This window comes from Pseudopodoces humilis, chromosome 7 (genome assembly GCF_049639895.1).
Source record: "Pseudopodoces humilis isolate 2021_Gansu_Grassland_sample_001 chromosome 7, ASM4963989v1, whole genome shotgun sequence".
NCBI lineage: Eukaryota > Metazoa > Chordata > Aves > Passeriformes > Paridae > Pseudopodoces > Pseudopodoces humilis.
Window position 1 is genome coordinate 39487644 of NC_142206.1, and position 17140 is coordinate 39504783.

The following is a 17140-nucleotide window of genomic DNA, read 5'->3' on the forward strand; positions in this document are numbered from 1 at the left end:
AAATCCAGGCTATGCGGTATTCCAAAAGCCATGTATTGAATGCACAAGGAAGTAGATGGGTATGATTTTAATCAGCACAGTACTTCAAGCAGGCTCTCTCTAAACCCATTTGAGGATGCAGTCACACTGAATAAGGGAGCTGTACTGAAGGAAGAACAATGCTGCACGAAAATCTGCTGTACTGCTTCAGGCCACAGTCATGAGGTATTTTACAGCAGTACAAAAACTTCAAAGTTATGCCACTGGTACTTTAGAAAGCAAGAAATTCTCTCCAAATTATTTCCTTTCTTCCTTCTCAGGTTGCAGGATAATGTTGAAAACTGCCCTTATTTCCAGCAAATAGCAGTATGAGCACTCTTTTCCACCAAAATCATAGTAAAGAGCAGAGTCGGGTTCCGTGCGGTGCTTGGGTGAATAAGGGTGGCATCAACATAAGGCAGGCACCATGTGCAGACCCTGCAGGTCTCTGACCTACCCCTCACTATAAATAATTGGGCAGCTTTAAATAAACGCCTCTCTCAGGTGCTGCTGGCACATTTAAGGGCGTCACCAGGAGAGCACAGCCACCCAGCATTGCCTCAGGCGGCTGACACTCACCACGCCACCATGTGTGTGGCACCTGAGGCCTGCCGGCACCAGACCGCCTGGTGACCGCAGCAGGCAGGAAACAGCTGTGCCGGCCCCCTGCCAGCCCTGTGCCTGGAGATGTGCTCCTAGAGGGCTCGGGGGACCATGTTTGGCCCCTGCCGTGGCACCCCAATGGCTTTCCAGCAGGGAGGGTGTTTTTGTGCTTAAGGTGTCCACAGCGGAGCACAGGACTCGCCTCACAGCAGGAGTGAACCCACCGCAGGCTGTGCTGCAGAAATGGCATTTCCTGCACTTCCTTGGAGACTGAAGAAGCCAAGTATCTCCATTTCTGACAGGATGCCCTGACAAATGCTCCTTCCACCTGAAACTGAAGCCAGAGCAGCCAGGCTGTGCTGCGCTCACAGGAGGGAGGAGGGCGGGCGGTGAGGCCAGGCTGGGTGCAGGGCAGGTTCTTGATCCAACACAACGAGCAGAAGTGAGGTGTCACACGAATCAAGTGTCTTAGTGCCCTTTCCCAGAGCTCTGTGGGTTCACAGCTCACTCCCTCCAACAGATATTTCATGCTGTAAGTCAAGCCTGAGCCTCTACATCTGCAGCCAGAATTCAGGAAATCAGGCAATTCGATCACACGGTGAGAACTGCTGCTTCATGGTGCAGCAACTCCTGTCTGCAGCCTAACCTTTGCATGCAGCAGCTACTTGGGAAGTGAAATCAAATCCTGCCCTTACCAAAGTCATCACTGGATGATCCTGTAGTAGAAGATAATTTTACATTGCCTGGTTCTTGGTAGGTTTCTTATTTTATCATTTTCTCTGTTATGAATGAAAATAATTTAAAAAAAAAAATGTGGGTGGGGGAGAAAAAAAAAAAGCAAGTAACTTTTTAAGCTGTTTCCCAAAACACAGGGTCAATATCTTTTTACTACTATTAATAAATCTGAAAATTCATTCAGTGATCACAAGTTACCACTATCACCTTGTTCCTATAGATTTTCCCTAGTCAAAATCAACTTTTTTTCATTTCTGAGCCCACTCTCCCTGTTACTCATGGTATGCAACAAGTCTTGACTTCATACTGCTGGACATGCTGAACTTCAATGCCTCTTTTTCCCCCCAGAAAAATCTTCAGTTCTTTTTGACATGGGAAGAACTTAACAAAGTCTTCATAGTCCTTGTGTCTATCAAAATTGAGTTCTTGTGACCTGACCCTTCCAAGCTAACAATAGAGACTCTGATATTTGTGGAACAAAGATTTTCTTTTCCCAATTTGTGTACCTTAAGTGTTGAGTTCAAAGGTAAAAGCATTGTTTTATCAAAAGCTGAGTCCACCAAAAGCCATGGCCTCATGCAATATGCATGTACAATAAACACATTCCGTGGTGTATGACATTAAACACTTAGAAATATTGAAGTATGCATTAGCAATCTGAATAAAGGTAGGTCAGCTGGATCTGAGCTACGTCTGCATCTTGCAAAGGTTACAAGTGAATGTCACCTTAACTACATCTGCATTGCATTAAAGGAAAAGCTCCCAATTACTGAATGAAGAAACAGAGGGGAATCATTCAGATTTCAAGTGGCTCCTGCAGGGCAGGATTGTCATAAAAACTGGGTCACAAGATCTGTGAGTTGGCCAATGGCAGAGTTTAGTCTAAAAATAATAAATGGATAGATGCACTAAAAAAATACCCTTGAATTCTAATTAAAGGCTAATTTTGTATACTACCAAAAACTTTGGCAAAAGGCCCAACTGACAAAGCAAGGAGCAGCTAATGAATTAAAATGAAAAAAAAAATATATATCCAAAAAGCAGAAACCAGGACAGGCAGTAATGGAAGACTATAAAGTATTGCTTAGGCAGTCAGGGATGGTGTCAGTAAAGAGAGTCCAGTTGAAGCTCAAGCTGCCCAGGGGCATAAAAGGTAAAAGGAAAAGAATCATGTAAGCAGCCTAGTAGCAAACTGAAGTTCAAAGGAAATGGGAAACTTGTGTTTAATGAGGAAATATTGAAAGATTTTTTTGCCTCAGTCTTCAAAATATTTCCAGACCTCCATACACATCTGCAATTTGAGGAATGAAGAAACACAAAAGTAAGAGAGTTAAGAGAGTTATTTGGAGACATTGGGTATATTCATGGCTACAGAGATGGATGGGACATGTGGAAGGATGATTAAAACCTGGGTGATATGATTGTGAAGCCACATCATCATAAGCACATGTGATGTGTGATCCAGGGAATTCCATGGAAAGGGACTAAATATTGCAGTCATATTTGAGGGCTGCAGAGGATCTGAGGAACTAAGCACAGGCCAGCTTCAACTCTGTCCCCAGAAAGACCATGCAGCACAACTCTTCAGGATCCATTTCCAAGCAACTGAAGGACAAAGAGGCAGTGAGGAAAAATTTACAAAGGGCAGATCAGCGCTGATAATCTACTTTCTCTACTGAAATTACTTGCTAGGTGGACAGGGGGGCAGTAGTGAATAGGACATACCCCACAGTGACTCCATGCATCAAAACCACTAGTTTTATCATTGTAAAAACTTCTCTCATAATGTCACGAGGTCATAAGTACCATGTCTCAGCTACAAAAACACCTGTGGCTGCTCCAGCTTTCCACAACAATTTGCTTCTCTTTCCTGACACTTTGAACCTCCTGCCTCAGGTTTGCCTGTTTTCACACAACCATAAAATGGATAAGAATGGAAGGGAACACAGTGGGTCATCTGATCCAATCTCCCTGGTCAAGCAGGACCATCCTAGAACACATGGCACAGGATTTGTGTCCACAGGGTTCTTGAGTATTTCCAGTGAGAGAGATTCCACAACCTCTCTGGGCAATCTGTTACAGTGCTCAGTCACCCATACAGTAAAGTTCTTCCTCATGCTTAGGGGGAACTCCTGGGCATCACTTTCTGCCCATTGCCTCCTGTCCTATTGCTCAGCACCACAAAGAGCCCGGATCCATCCTCTTGACACCCCTCCAAGGGGTATCAGCCACTCCTCCCAACTTTGTGTAGTAAGTGATCCTGCTGAGAAGGCATCTGCCCCTTCACCAAGTCATGCACGAAAGAGTTAAACAGTACAGGGCCCAGTACTGAACCTTGGGGGACGCCAAGGTTAGTGACAGTCACCAACTAGACTCTAGTTTTGCCTGTTTCACTCCATAGGACAGGCCCCAGATGAGTATTCTGTAGAGCTGCTGAACCATGCAAGACAGGACAGTGATTAGGTGTGATGGTCCTCTTCTTCTATGAGCTACTAATTCTTAATGTGTTCCATGGGGTTTTGTTCCCAAAAATTAACCCAGAGTTATTAGAAGTGTTCAATCAATCCTAAAACTCCTAATTTAAGAAGTTTTCTTCTGGTCATTTTACACCTTCTAGATAATTGTCTTCTTATACTAGTTGCAGTTGAGTAAACATTTTGGGCAAGACTGTGACCAGCCCCTAGATCACAACACATTTCCTTTAGTCAATCACAGCCAGTTTTCCTCTTTTCACAGATATGAAAAAGAAAAATATGCATGCAAATCGGTGTCTTCTTGTTTTGTTAGAAGATGAGGATGAAAACAGGATCATTGTGCTGAATTCCCTCTCTGTTGTTCATTTGTGCATATCTTAAAAGTTCACCTTTTTAAAAGAATATGCTATGATACACCTGGGGGATTTTCAGTTTTACATCAGTTTTTTGTAATCCTTTTTATATTATTTCTTAATATAATGTCAAAAACGTTTAAGAAGAGTTGTTTACTTTAGAGTGTTGTCATTTTTATCATAAAAGTTCAAACTGAATAAATAAATAAATAAATAAATAAAATATTGCTGTGTTTTTGACAGTGAAGGTGAATTTAACTGAAATTCTACATTGATTGAGCCCACGCTCTTATGGATGTGTCCTGGTTTCAGCTGGGATAAAATTATTTTTCTTCTTAATAGCTGGTACAGTGTTGTGTTTTGCATTCAGTATGAGAATAATGTTTGATAGCACACTGATGTTTTATATGTTGATAGGTAGTGCTTAGTCAAAGTCATGAACAAAAGAAGCCAGGAGGGAGAATGGCCAGGACAGCTGACTGAACTGGCCAAAGTGATATTCCATACCATAGAATGCCATGCCCACTATAGACACAGGGTGAAGCTGGCCAAGAGCTGCCAGTTGGTATGGATGCTAGCTTTGGAGCAGGCTGCAGGCCCCATGGCCTCTCAGTCCTGCCTGAGAAGCTGGCCTGGGAAATTCACAGGAGGATTTCAAAACAATCCTCAGAAACAGAAAACAACTGCCAGGTGCTGTTTGTCTGTCCTCTTGTTTTCCTTGCAGGAGAAAGTCAGGGGGTGGTGAACCCCACTGACCAATGATGGTGATGTGGTGATTTACTAACCAATAAGAGTTTCCTTTCTGTACTTTCCACGAACTAATCTATATAACAAGCCTAGAGCAATAAACTAGGAGATTTTCTCCTGTTCTGACTCCCTTGAGAGTCCGTGTCGTTCTTTCCCGCCGTTCCCAATTAGAGCAACAAGTTGGTGCTCTGGAATGGACTGGAAATCAATCAGCAGGAGGTGAGCATTGTGTATCACTTGTTGGTTTTGGGTTTTATTCCTTTCTCTCCTTCTCCTTTTCATGACTATTATTATTGTTGTTACTGGTTAAAGGAAGACGTTGTCTTGTGAGGCAAGTACCAGTACTTAATGCTAAATAAAGAAAGATAAGCCCTGCCATTTTCATTATGTGTTTTTGTAGGATTGCAGGAGCAGGGCAACTTTCATTTAATTTTTTTCAGTTATTAAACTGTTCTTATGTCAAACCATCAGTTCTACCTTTTCCCAACTCCTCCCTATCCCACCAGAGGCAGGGTGAGCAGTGAGCAAGCTGCTGAGTGGTACTTAGTTGCTGACTGGAGTTAAACCACAACAGGATGTAAAAGAGAAAGACCCTCGATTACACCAGTACCTAAATGGAATCAGAATCTGACCAGAAGCTTCATGTATCTACTGCCTTCTGGAGGTTTGCTGAAGGTAATGCAGTGATGGAAATACTCCCAACTCACTGGGGAGCTGCAAATCCATATTGCTGTTTTCTCTGCAGCTGGTCTGCTACTGCCATCCTACAAAAACATGGAATAGCAGCCAGAGTGTGGTGGGATGGATTTATCTGTTAGCATTGAGTACTGACACTCATCTCAGAAGAGAACATTTTCTTTTAACCAAAGCTCTGATCCTGCAGGAGATTAGCACACACATTTGATCCACACACAGAGCAAAGAAACCACTTATTCCATTGGGATCAAAGCTGCAAGATCAAATTATTCCATTACTTTGTGAGACTGGAGGCGGAAGCTGTAAAAGTATTCTTTGTTTCTTGCAAGGACATGGAAACTGTCAATTGCAATGGGCAACACAGTAATTCAAATATTACATCTTTTTGATATACAGTTCTATCAGCAAATGAAATGGTTGCATCTAAGATTAAGAAGTTGAAGAAATCTGACTAAAACAGATGTCCTATTTATTCTGTTCAACTTAAGTCCAAGTTATTTCAAGCTCTGCTTTGAATGGCATTATATCATTCATTACCAAATATAGCAACTCAAAAAATAAATCCAGACTTATTTATATACATTACTTAACTAGGACAAAGTATAATTTTTCATACAGATGCAACTGGCCCACTCTGCAGACCTGTCCCTTCATGTATTTCAGATACTCACACATAGGGAACAATTAAATTTTGGTTTAATCTGCTTTCACTCTACTTATTAAGGTGGATTAAGACACATGTTATCTTTTCAGTTAAAATCATCTCTCAAAAAATACTCCCTGTGTGTTTATACATGTAGTTTTGCAACATGGCAAAATGTTATGTAAAATGAGCATAGGAAGCAGAGAGCTTTTGGTCCACCTCCTGCAGTTTATGGGACAATTTCCATTTGGGCTGCAATTATGCTGGGTAACAGGAGCCTGTGCAAGGACTTGTCTTTAAATTTGTAAATTTTCAACTCCTTTTCAAGTCAAAAAAAGCCTTCTACACAAAATCCTGGGTAATCAGCTGGAGGTGGACCTGTTTGAACAGGCTGGACAAGAAGGTCCTTTCCAATCTTCACCTTCCTGTGATTCTGTGAAAAGTAGCACATACAGTAAAAGGACACTCTATCCTGCAGCAGTTCACATGTTATTACCAAATCCATCCATTTTCTACAGTCATCTGTCAGGGTTGTATTCTCCCTTTCTTAAGGAAAATTCTTTCATATCCCTTCGCCAGAAAGAGGATGTGAGGTTAGTAAGTCACTTAATCACTTTAATCTGGAAGCTGCAGCCATCAGTTTGTGCACCTGTGATCAAAAGTATCCTGTCAATATTACGTGACTAACACATCTCATAAGTACAACGTAAATCAATTTCAGGTATGCACAAAGGACAGGAAGTAACAGCAAAACATTTATGCACTAAAATTTCTCCATAGCCATCTATTTTATTGTAGTCAGCTGAATTATAAAAATAGCAATCACAGTGTACTTGACTCAATTTGCTTTTGATGGGCCAAATATCAAGAAAACAGAAGATCTTTCTTCCATGAACATACTGTATAACTTATTCTGCAAGGGCCGCATTAGTCTGCTCCATCACCCATTCAAGGCACAGCTGTGCTTCTGGGGCCTTTTTGCCTTCCTTGGAAACAGCCACTAACAACTGCTTGCTCTAGGATGCCAAACTGGTGCTCATAATCAAATGAAAGCTCCAGGGTGTCTTGCTAGCATTTCACATTAAATTAGCTTCCTGATTGGAACATAGCAAGGATTTTTCTGCTCTGCTTAGATTGGCAGGGACCTCCAAGGTACTGCATTTCACATGGCTAACTTGTTCCATCACCTGGACATTTCACTTAAAATTCTTTGCTATTGCAGAGAATCTCAGACACTATCACATGCTTTCAATCTCAGCTGCTTGTTCTGCCATATCCCAGAGCAAATTTTATCTTACATTTTTGTGAGAAAAGTTAGTTTTTCAATAGATGTTAAAATATATTTTGTGGCTGACATCTCAGAGGACATTTCACAGAGGAAACAGCAGAACATAGACTCTGCCTGAGCAAAGTCTGTTACACAAGTATGGCTGTGGGGACTTAGCTGATGGAGATCTCTCTTTTCAGACCCATCTGCTCTCCAGTGAGAAAACACTGGATGTTCTGCAAAACCTTCAGTTTCTAAATGGAAAAATATACATTCTTCAAAGTTCTGCAGTAAGTTAGCTTTCTCATTTTCTGCTTTTACAGGGCCAAAAAGAAAGAACAGTTCCATTGCCTGGTTCAATGCCATCATTTAAAGGGTATCATCTCCATTTACCTCCCCCCTAGGGGGTGAGTGGGAGCAAATCTGAAATGAGACATTATATCCCCTCATGCTCAAGCGCTATTCACAGCACATCTGGGCTGGTTTCCCCCTCAGTGCAGTGTGTAAAGCCAGAGTGGAAGGAAACATCACAGCAACTTGTGTGGGAGGGTCACATTTTGATCCTAACTAGGCTGGCAGCATTGCCTAAAACCATGAGCCACATCAATAGTCCCAGCTTAGCCCTTGAGAGCCAGCTTGGCCAGCTGTTAGTACCTCCTCTTGTGGTTTATGTCTCTCACATCTGCTCTTGGACAAACGAGTTTGTCAGCAGCTGAGCCTCCATGCAGACAGCAACTGTGGTACCAAGAAGAGATCTGAGAGTCATTCACTGCTCTTTCAGCTGTTTCATGGCATGCCAGAAAAACTCAGCAAGTAGTATTTTGCCCACATATAAACTTCCTGTGAGTTTTCTAGAAAAATTCAAGTCCTTTTGAAAAACAGGGCTAACACTCAAGGATGAATAAAGACCAGCAGTGCTATAAACTCCTTATAAAACTACCTCATTAGCCAGGTGTGACATGTCTGCAGATTAGGGTAACTCAGTTTAAACTGTTCATGTTTCAATTAGTAATTCAAGCTATCCTGTTATGCTGACATATCTAGAAATGAAGAAACACAATAAAAAAGGATAAAACAAGTTGTCTCCCATGGAAGCACTTGCTTCAGGTCACACAGGATAGGGCCTTAAAATGTTCACAATAATTCAGAGCCAAGGCTCAAACCTGTCTGTGCTGCTACAGAAAACAGCAAAATCCACACCAGCTCATGGTATGCAGCTGAAAAAGAGCTCACAGTTGAATGCTAAAGCCATAAAATCCTCTTCTTTGGTAATTACTAAATGCAATGGCTACTTCATACCAATCTAGTACCACCTAAGCTTTTCTGAATCTCTGCCTAGCTTCAATTTTTCACACATGGCTATGCTCCCTTGCTAAACTTTTACTAATAACCCTATAAAAGCAATGCAGGTCCATATGCTATCTGTAGACTATGAACTCTGGTACATGAGTCACTGTACATCTCCTGAGGCTGAAAGGTTGGTAACCACAAAGATGTGAGTTCTAACCCAGGAAGGAAGTGCATGTTCACGGAGTTCAGAGGCTGTCCCAGTTTTATTTTGACCCCACTTCAACAACCATTATAGTTCCCAGTTATCCTGATTAGGTAATTTATACACACGCTTTCAAAGTGTCAAATCCCTTGAGTGGTTGTCCATTCCCAGTATTCAGAAAAGAAGACTATGGCAGGGCTGCAATGCCTGGACTTTGTGAGATACAGGTTCTTTTTTCTCATAAGGTATATTGTTATATTAGTCTTTGGCCATTCTCTAGCCAGAGAAACATTCCCTAAATAGGCATAGTTCCAATGCATTAAGCTGACTGCAGATCATAACTTAGATATTTCTCCCCAAGAAAGCCAAAGAACAGCCTACTGTTTGTTCCACACACATTAGCCAGCAAGCAAAGTCTTACCCTGCTTCATGGCAAGTGTACAACACAGCTGGATACCTCCAGGCAATCATAGAAAAGGATGGAAAGACATACAGAATGGACAATCTACAGGAATTGAAGACAGCCTCCCTTGTTAAAGTGTGCAGGGATTATTTTACTTAATTTTTTCTAAAATCCATTTATGGACATTGATTTAATTGTTTATCTTTTAGCATCAGTTCTTTCTTCAGACAAAAGCTTACACTATTAGGAACAATCTGCTATTTTAAACAATATTTTAGATTAAATTCAGAGCAGAGCAACAGCTTCATTAATTTTTCCATCTGTTCTGTTCAGACTTGTTGGCTTTCATGTAACATTTAACTTTTTTATGAACACAAAATGCCAAAAGCTAAACTGAGCTCAATTCTATTGTGCTTCACAATCTGACAGGAGGTAATATGGTAATTTGCCTCAATTTGGTTGAATAGGATAGGCTTCTCATCACTGTTCACCAACTATTCTATTTAACCAAGGAAAAGAGGGAACATTGAGAAATGCAATTTTCCTAACATTGATGGCAGCCATAGGGCCACTCATTGGTGTCACAGTTCCTACCAAGATGTGAAGTTCCAGGAATTTGACAGGATTTGTGTTTCTAGGCAAGTCTTTAAGCAACTTAACTTCAACTTTTGGTTGAGCTTGTTAAATCTGTGTCTAAACCTGGGCTTTATCCCATCCAAGCACGAGAAGACAGCCGACAGTTAACAATCCAGTACTTCTTCCTCAGGAAGAATAAAGCAAATTATTAACAGTTGGTATTAAGACAACCAGAAAATATGAAACTGAGAGTAGCTAAAAATGCCCAATCCTAGGCTCTCAAAAAAAAAAAAAAATTCTGAAGCTGTATTATAACAGATTAAGTTACTGCAATTTACAAAGGTTCTTAGCACATTGACTACACCAGCCCCTGTCCTGTGAAGTCAGAGCAGCCAAGAGGCCAAGCCAGGGCATTTATCACAACAGCTCAGTCAGCAAGAAACCAACAGCTGAGGCTTGATGTCTTACCAGTAAAAGAACAGAGCACTGTCAAGGATGTTCTGACCTTCTTTCCAGCATATTTAAATATCTATGTGGATGGCAACAATTCTGGTTTTGAAGTCCAGTCAGAAATACTTCAGAGTTTAAAGGTTTTTATACATATTAAATTATCATACACATTCTAGATGATGGCCTCTATTGCTCAAAACTGCTTGTTTCAAAATAACCACCATTTCTCTTTCTGAATGAAGGGTAGGTCATACACTTCCAAGGTCTGGAAAATTTTTACCTAATCTTTAAGACACTGACAATAGGAACCTTGAGTTGTGGGCTGATCTAAACACATGAATGGCATATATATAATAAATGGACTCAAGTTCAGGACTTAAGGCACTGGAAAGAGAAAAAAAATTTAGATGGTTGTGTAGCATGCACAGCCTGTAGAGGTGTGCAGAGAACAAGACAGCAGGCTAGAACTAAGCACCCTATAGACCAGGCACTATGTAAGCACTGTCAATCACAATGTGCTTTTCTATATGTCCTAACACCAGACATAAGAGTATCAAAGAACGGGAACAGCTGTTATATTGCTCTGAGCTCCATCTGATTTTATGATCCTGGCAAAACTTTAACTTCAGAATCTCCCAAATTGCTCTCTGAGATAAATGTATTTCCCAGATGGCAATGCTTAAGTTTTATACACACCCAGTGAAGAACTTCAGATCAAGAACAGATCTTGCACTGCTCTGAAACTCACAGCCTGCTGCCTAACAACATGAAGAAAGCAGCACCTGGCTGCTTGTTCCCCTACCTCTGACTTGCCATGGATGATTATCAGTCTTTAACTTGTCAGTCCCTAACAGAGCAATCAGCAACTGTTTTTTCCCTTGTTCTTGGAAGTTAGCTCTTCAAAGTCTTTTTTTCAAAAACATTTGACCAACTCTTCCTCTGATTTCCAGTCTGTTTCCAGCCAAAATCAAATGATAAAAGCAATCATAAATAGATCTGCTTTGAGTGTCATGGATATTGCAGATTGGTAGAAACTTTTTACCAAGAAACCCAGTAATACAGACACTAGCAATGACTTCAAATCGTAGCAATTTATCTTTTTTAAACCACTTTCTCCCTCAGTGCAACCCTACAAACACATTATTTTAAATGTTGATCAATTCTCAGTGAACAAATGGCTTCCTTCCCCTACTGTAGCTCACCTGACCTATGCCACCATGCAAGAGGTAATATTAGATTAAGTAGATGAAGGAGATGTTATAAGTTAGCAGGACCGGATGGCCTTCTCCAACGAGTCCTAAAGGAAGTGAGACATGGAAGGGCAGACGTGCCAGTGAACACTTGTAACTACCATTACAGACGGTCACTGGGCCACAGACCGCTGCCCATGGCACTCTCATCCACAAAAAAGGGTGTTGAGGGAATCCCGCAAGTTACAGACTGATGAGCCTGATCTCAATCCCTGGAAAAATTGTAGAGCCTGTAATAAGATTTATGAGCCTGTAGATAGCTATGGACATTTTGGAAAGAATTGGCATGCTTCTTAGGAAGGAAAATCCTGCCTCAGTAACCACAGTCTCTGGAAGAGGTGAATAAGCAGGAGGAAAAAGGTGATACATCAGACATACTTGAATTTCCATAAAGTCTTTGACAATGTTAAATACTTGATAAGCTAATGTTGCTAAGAAAATGGATTTTAAAAAAAAACTATTAAAAGGTGAAAGCTGGTTAAAGGGTAGGAAGGAAAGCACAAAAAAAACCCCATTCATTATCATGACTTGGTGATGAACTGATTTATTAGGCAAACAGTACCTAACTATCAGATAAACTGAACATATTTAGTGTTACAAAAAAAATTAAGCCATTTATTAACTAAAACAAAAGAAAGTCAAAAAAACTACTGAATTATCCTCTATATTGCCACTAGCATAAACCATTCAGTACCTCTGGAAGTCAAATTAGTTTTCTACCAATTATTACATGAACAAAGAAAGTGAAATTATTCTAAATTTTATCACTATTACCTTTATTTGCACACTTCATTTCAAGAACTGACAGAAACCAGTGCAATAAATACAAAAAGTGAGAGGAAAAACATGTGTTTTATTTCTATTGAGGCAAAAAGTTCATCTCATTTAGATCAGAGAAATGGAGAGCAAATGATTTAATAAGGTTTTTAAGAATTTACAGAAAACAGAAAAACCCCCCCTCATGTTTATCACACCAATAAACAAGTGAATTTCCTATTAACTCTCTACTCCTTTAGACTTGGCACATTTTTTTATTGCCCACTACCACACTTCACATCTTTGCTTGTCAAAATGTTATATTACCTATGTAAACATCTGTTTTATGTGTAAACTTCAACAAGTAAATGGGAAAGCCTCCTAATTCATCCACCCCCAAAATAATCAAGTATGAACTAAGCATCAAATTAATTACATCATATTCTATGTAATACTGTTTCAACAAGACCTATAGCCTGTTGAATTCATAACAAAAAGTATGCAGAAACAAAAAGCAGATGTGCAGTGTCATGCATTAGTGTAATAACATTATAAGGCAATAATAAAAAAGGTAAATTCTATTTTTAACAACACTTACCAAGACAAAAATCAAGGCTGTTCTTTTAGTTCATTTTGGTAGTGCAAGCTGAAAGTGTTAACTTTTGAGTATATTCACCTGTTACTGTGTTTGGTAACACATACTTTGGTCAAAATACATGTGGATTAAAATTTTGTGCAACAGCGGATTTTATATGTTTTTAGTTCAAATTCTTTATGTTGAAATAAAGAAAATCTCTGTTCCCAAAGAATCAAATAGGGTAAATGGGAAGAAATACTTGAAATTAAAGACCGCTAAAATAAACCATTCATGCACAGTAATATCTCTGCAGGAAACAGAAGTTCATCGGCCTAAATCAAAAGACTGTGTTAATACTATTCTTATGTGCTTTTTGTTGTTGCTTTGCTCACTTCAGGCTCAAATTGAGTGAACAAAAGTAATCACATAGCACTCTGGAAATCCAGACATCACCAAAGATTTCCTTTATTGTTCAATGCGCCTTTGTACTGCCAAGCATAATCAACCATTTAAACAAGAAACTGAAATCACATCTCAAAGTTATTGCAAATGATCTCAAAGTAATTATAGTATCACAATAATCAAAATTACTGTTCTTTTTCCTCTGCTTATAACTTAGTCTATTACCTATAATTTTTATGAACTGCAGTTCACATTAAAACATTTGCTGATAACAAAGCTTTTCTTTGAAAACATTGTTTTACATCTAGTCAGGCAGCTTGTGCATATCAGAGCATTCTGTAAAGAGAGACAAGGAAAAAGGGTAAAGGAGAAAAAAGCTGAAATATGGCTGCAGCTTTGTCTGTGCCTTCAATGCACTGCAGAATTTCAGGCAGCACTAGAGACAGCGAGTTTCTTCAGATGATCCATAAATACTTGTAAGCTGACATCATCAGTAAGAATGGGTGCTCCAGACTCCTATGAAATCAGGGAAAAAAGGAGCACTGATTATACACATTGTGAAGAAAAAGCATCTTAAGACACAATATGTTCCATTGAATAAACATTTTATAAATTTAGCAAAATCTTAGAAGCGTATCATTGCTGAAATTCTCTGACAAAAAAAGCCAGCAGACTGTACATTTACATAAATTTTCATATATTTACATGAATTCAAGCATAAGCCACAACTACATTCTCTTCCACATTAACACATACAGCAATGACTTGCTGTATAGCGAGATCCTTATGTCACCCATACAAAACTCCAGAGTTTTCGACAGCTGCCAAATATTAACTTACAAACTTTTAAATGTAAATAAAATTTTCACAACACAGTTCCTGCATCATTCCTACCTCAGTAGAGCAAAAAGGAGAGAAACAGTAATATGCAAATGGTGCAAACAACAAGTCAGTATCTGTCAGTGGAGCTCAGACATGTCAAAAACAGTGAAAGGAGGAAACAAATCCCCTAAGAGTCTGATTTGACACCAAGTGAAGGTCACACAGCTTTCCCAAAGAGAGGTGGGCTTATTTTCTCCTGCAGCTCTGTACCACTTCAGAGAAAGACCAAAAACATCTCAAAGTCACAAACAATCAGATCACAAAAGATTTGTAAAAACCTTTTGGGTGGATCCTTGCAATTTACCTTTTGACCTCAGCACAAATTCAGTAAGTTCAAAATGGCCATGTTTTAATTACTAATTTTGAACAAATTTACAGTCAAAATAAACCAGCAGTTGGCAACTCTGCAAATATTACATTAAGTCTTTTGAGACCAGTCTACCACTACTTCCATTTACAGATGTAGAAAGAATTCCTATACATCTCAAAAATTCAACCTTTTCAAAGGTACTAAGCATCCATATTTCCAAATCAAACCAGAGCTGTTGGAACTCTTGTAAAGTCTTCCAAAACACAGACATAAAAGCCCTAGTGAGGATGCTCAGAACTGGTGCTGTTTTCTGAGAACTAGAAACAGTTCTCAGTTAACAGTCAAGGGACAAATCCAAGTGCAGCAAGATTTCTTGGATCACTGTAATATACAGCCACTCTCAGGGTTGGCATACTAAATTAGCTATCATGAGATGGCAGCAAGAAGAGATTAAAGGATGGTCTACTTCCAGGCCTGTCAAATGCTAAGTCTGAGCTCTCTTATTTAAGAATCATAGAATCATTTAGATAGAAAATATCTCTAAGGTCATTGATCCCAATCATTAACCCTGCCAAACACACTGCTAAACCATGTCCCAAAGTGTCACATCTACACTTTCTTAAATACCCCCAGGAATGATGACTCTACCATTTCCCTGGACAGCCCATTCCAACGCTTAACAACCCTTCCTATGAAGAAATCTTTCCTAACATCCGATCTAAATGTCCTCTGGCATCTTGAGGCCATTTTTTCTTTTCCCATTGCTTCTCACTTGTGATAAGAGACCAGCTCCTACCTGGCTCCTTCCAGGCAGTTGTAGAGAGTGATAAGGTCTCCCCTTGAGCCTCCTGTACTAAGCACCCCCACCCACTCCTCACTTGTGCTCCAGAGCTCTCACCAGCTCCATTTCCCTTTCCTGGACACACTCCAGCACCTCAGTGTCCTCCTTGCAGTGAGGGGCCCAAAACTCTACACAGGACTCGAGGTGTGGCCTCAGCACTGCTGAGTACAGGAGGACAGTGCCTTTCCTGGTCCTGCTGGACACAATATTCTTGATCCAGACCAGAGTGCTACCGGCCTTCTTGGCCATGACGACATGACGACAGCCATGACACCCTGGCTCATGTTCAGCAGCTGTCAATCAGCAGTCACAGGTCCTTTTTGAAAATCTCAACTTCATCTTCAAATACCAACCACATAAGAGAAACACACAAAAAGTTTATCATTATTTTCTGAAAATGCTTTCTATACTATTAAGGCACCTGCCTGCTAAAGTTTAAAGAAAATCTTTACTTAAAATACTGAAAACCAAACTAGGCAATTTATCACCTCCTGAAACATGTTTTGAGTGGTGTGTGGGTGCCCTCTTCAGGTCAATGTGGACCTGCAGCTGCGCACAAAATAAAATACGAAACAATCCAGGAAGGTCATGAGGAAAAAAAGAGCAAGATGCAAATCAGATTAAAATTTCTCCCAGACATAACATTTCTCATTTCGTAATTAGTACTTGATTCAACTTTTTTCACAAAAAAACTGCAAATACAAGAGCATATTATCCTGAGCACACACACTGCAGTGTCCCTGGGGAGGCTAATACACTATTCCTTATGTTACCCTAGAACTGAATTCATAGCAAGATGTATCAGTCTCACCTGTCCAGCATGAAATATTATCTTACAGATCAGTTTAAGAATTTTTTGTATTTACATTTGGAATACAGTTTCATTTGCTTTTTAATTAAACAAACAGAAAACAGTTGTCCTGTACTGCTGGAAATGTGGAAACATCAAAAAATTCCAGGTAATGTTTAAATTAAAAATAAGAGCTTCCAAACTACAGCATTTGTGTGTATGTTGAGGGGAAACATGATGAAGAGAAGCACTAATGAACTGCTGGTTAGATTACCAACTTTGGAAGCAAAAGAATTTCGGATTTGTGTGCAAATTTTGCTGGACCTGACTCAGTACAGAATTTTCAAGTATTTTCACTCTCACCTCAGTGCTCTTCACTGCCAGAAGCTTCATTAGAACCAATTCATCCTTATGAAAATGTAGCCCAATAAAACTTACTTGACAAATATGACTGCCATAAAATTGCTACAGAGCTTTCTCATCATAACGTCAACACTGTACACAATTTAGCAAAACACTCTAAGAGCACAGTTAATATGTAGCTTCAAATGTCTGATGCCATTACATTCGCACAAGATGATACTGCACTAGCATTTACTATAGAAGCTGAATGTGGAAGGAGAACATGGAACAGAGATGCAACATTCAAGAATACAAGCTGCTATAGAATGTTTAATGTCTGAACATAACTTCCTTCCTCAGGACAAGATTTGGAAACTGGTTCCTGGTCAGCCATACCACAGAAATTCTGGAAAACATCAGTACACTGGCTCTGGTGTATTTTCCAGTTCTTGCTTATAACTACCTTCAAAACTTATTTCCCCTATTGCAAAAAAGTCCCTTGGACTTTGTGTGGAAAGCACTCTCATTTCCAG

General features: G+C 39.8%; 1 protein-coding gene across 1 annotated transcript in view; it reads right to left on the bottom strand.

Annotated features, from left to right (window-relative positions):
• Positions 1–12540: 12540 nt before the first annotated feature.
• Positions 12541–17140, bottom strand: part of SEC23A (SEC23 homolog A, COPII component) — a 28036-nt gene continuing 23436 nt past the window's right edge. Inside the window, exon 20 of the mRNA XM_005520281.3 lies at positions 12541–13958. Coding sequence (XP_005520338.1) covers positions 13869–13958 — 90 coding nt within the window. The 3' untranslated portion in view covers positions 12541–13868. The remainder of the gene's footprint in view (positions 13959–17140) is intronic.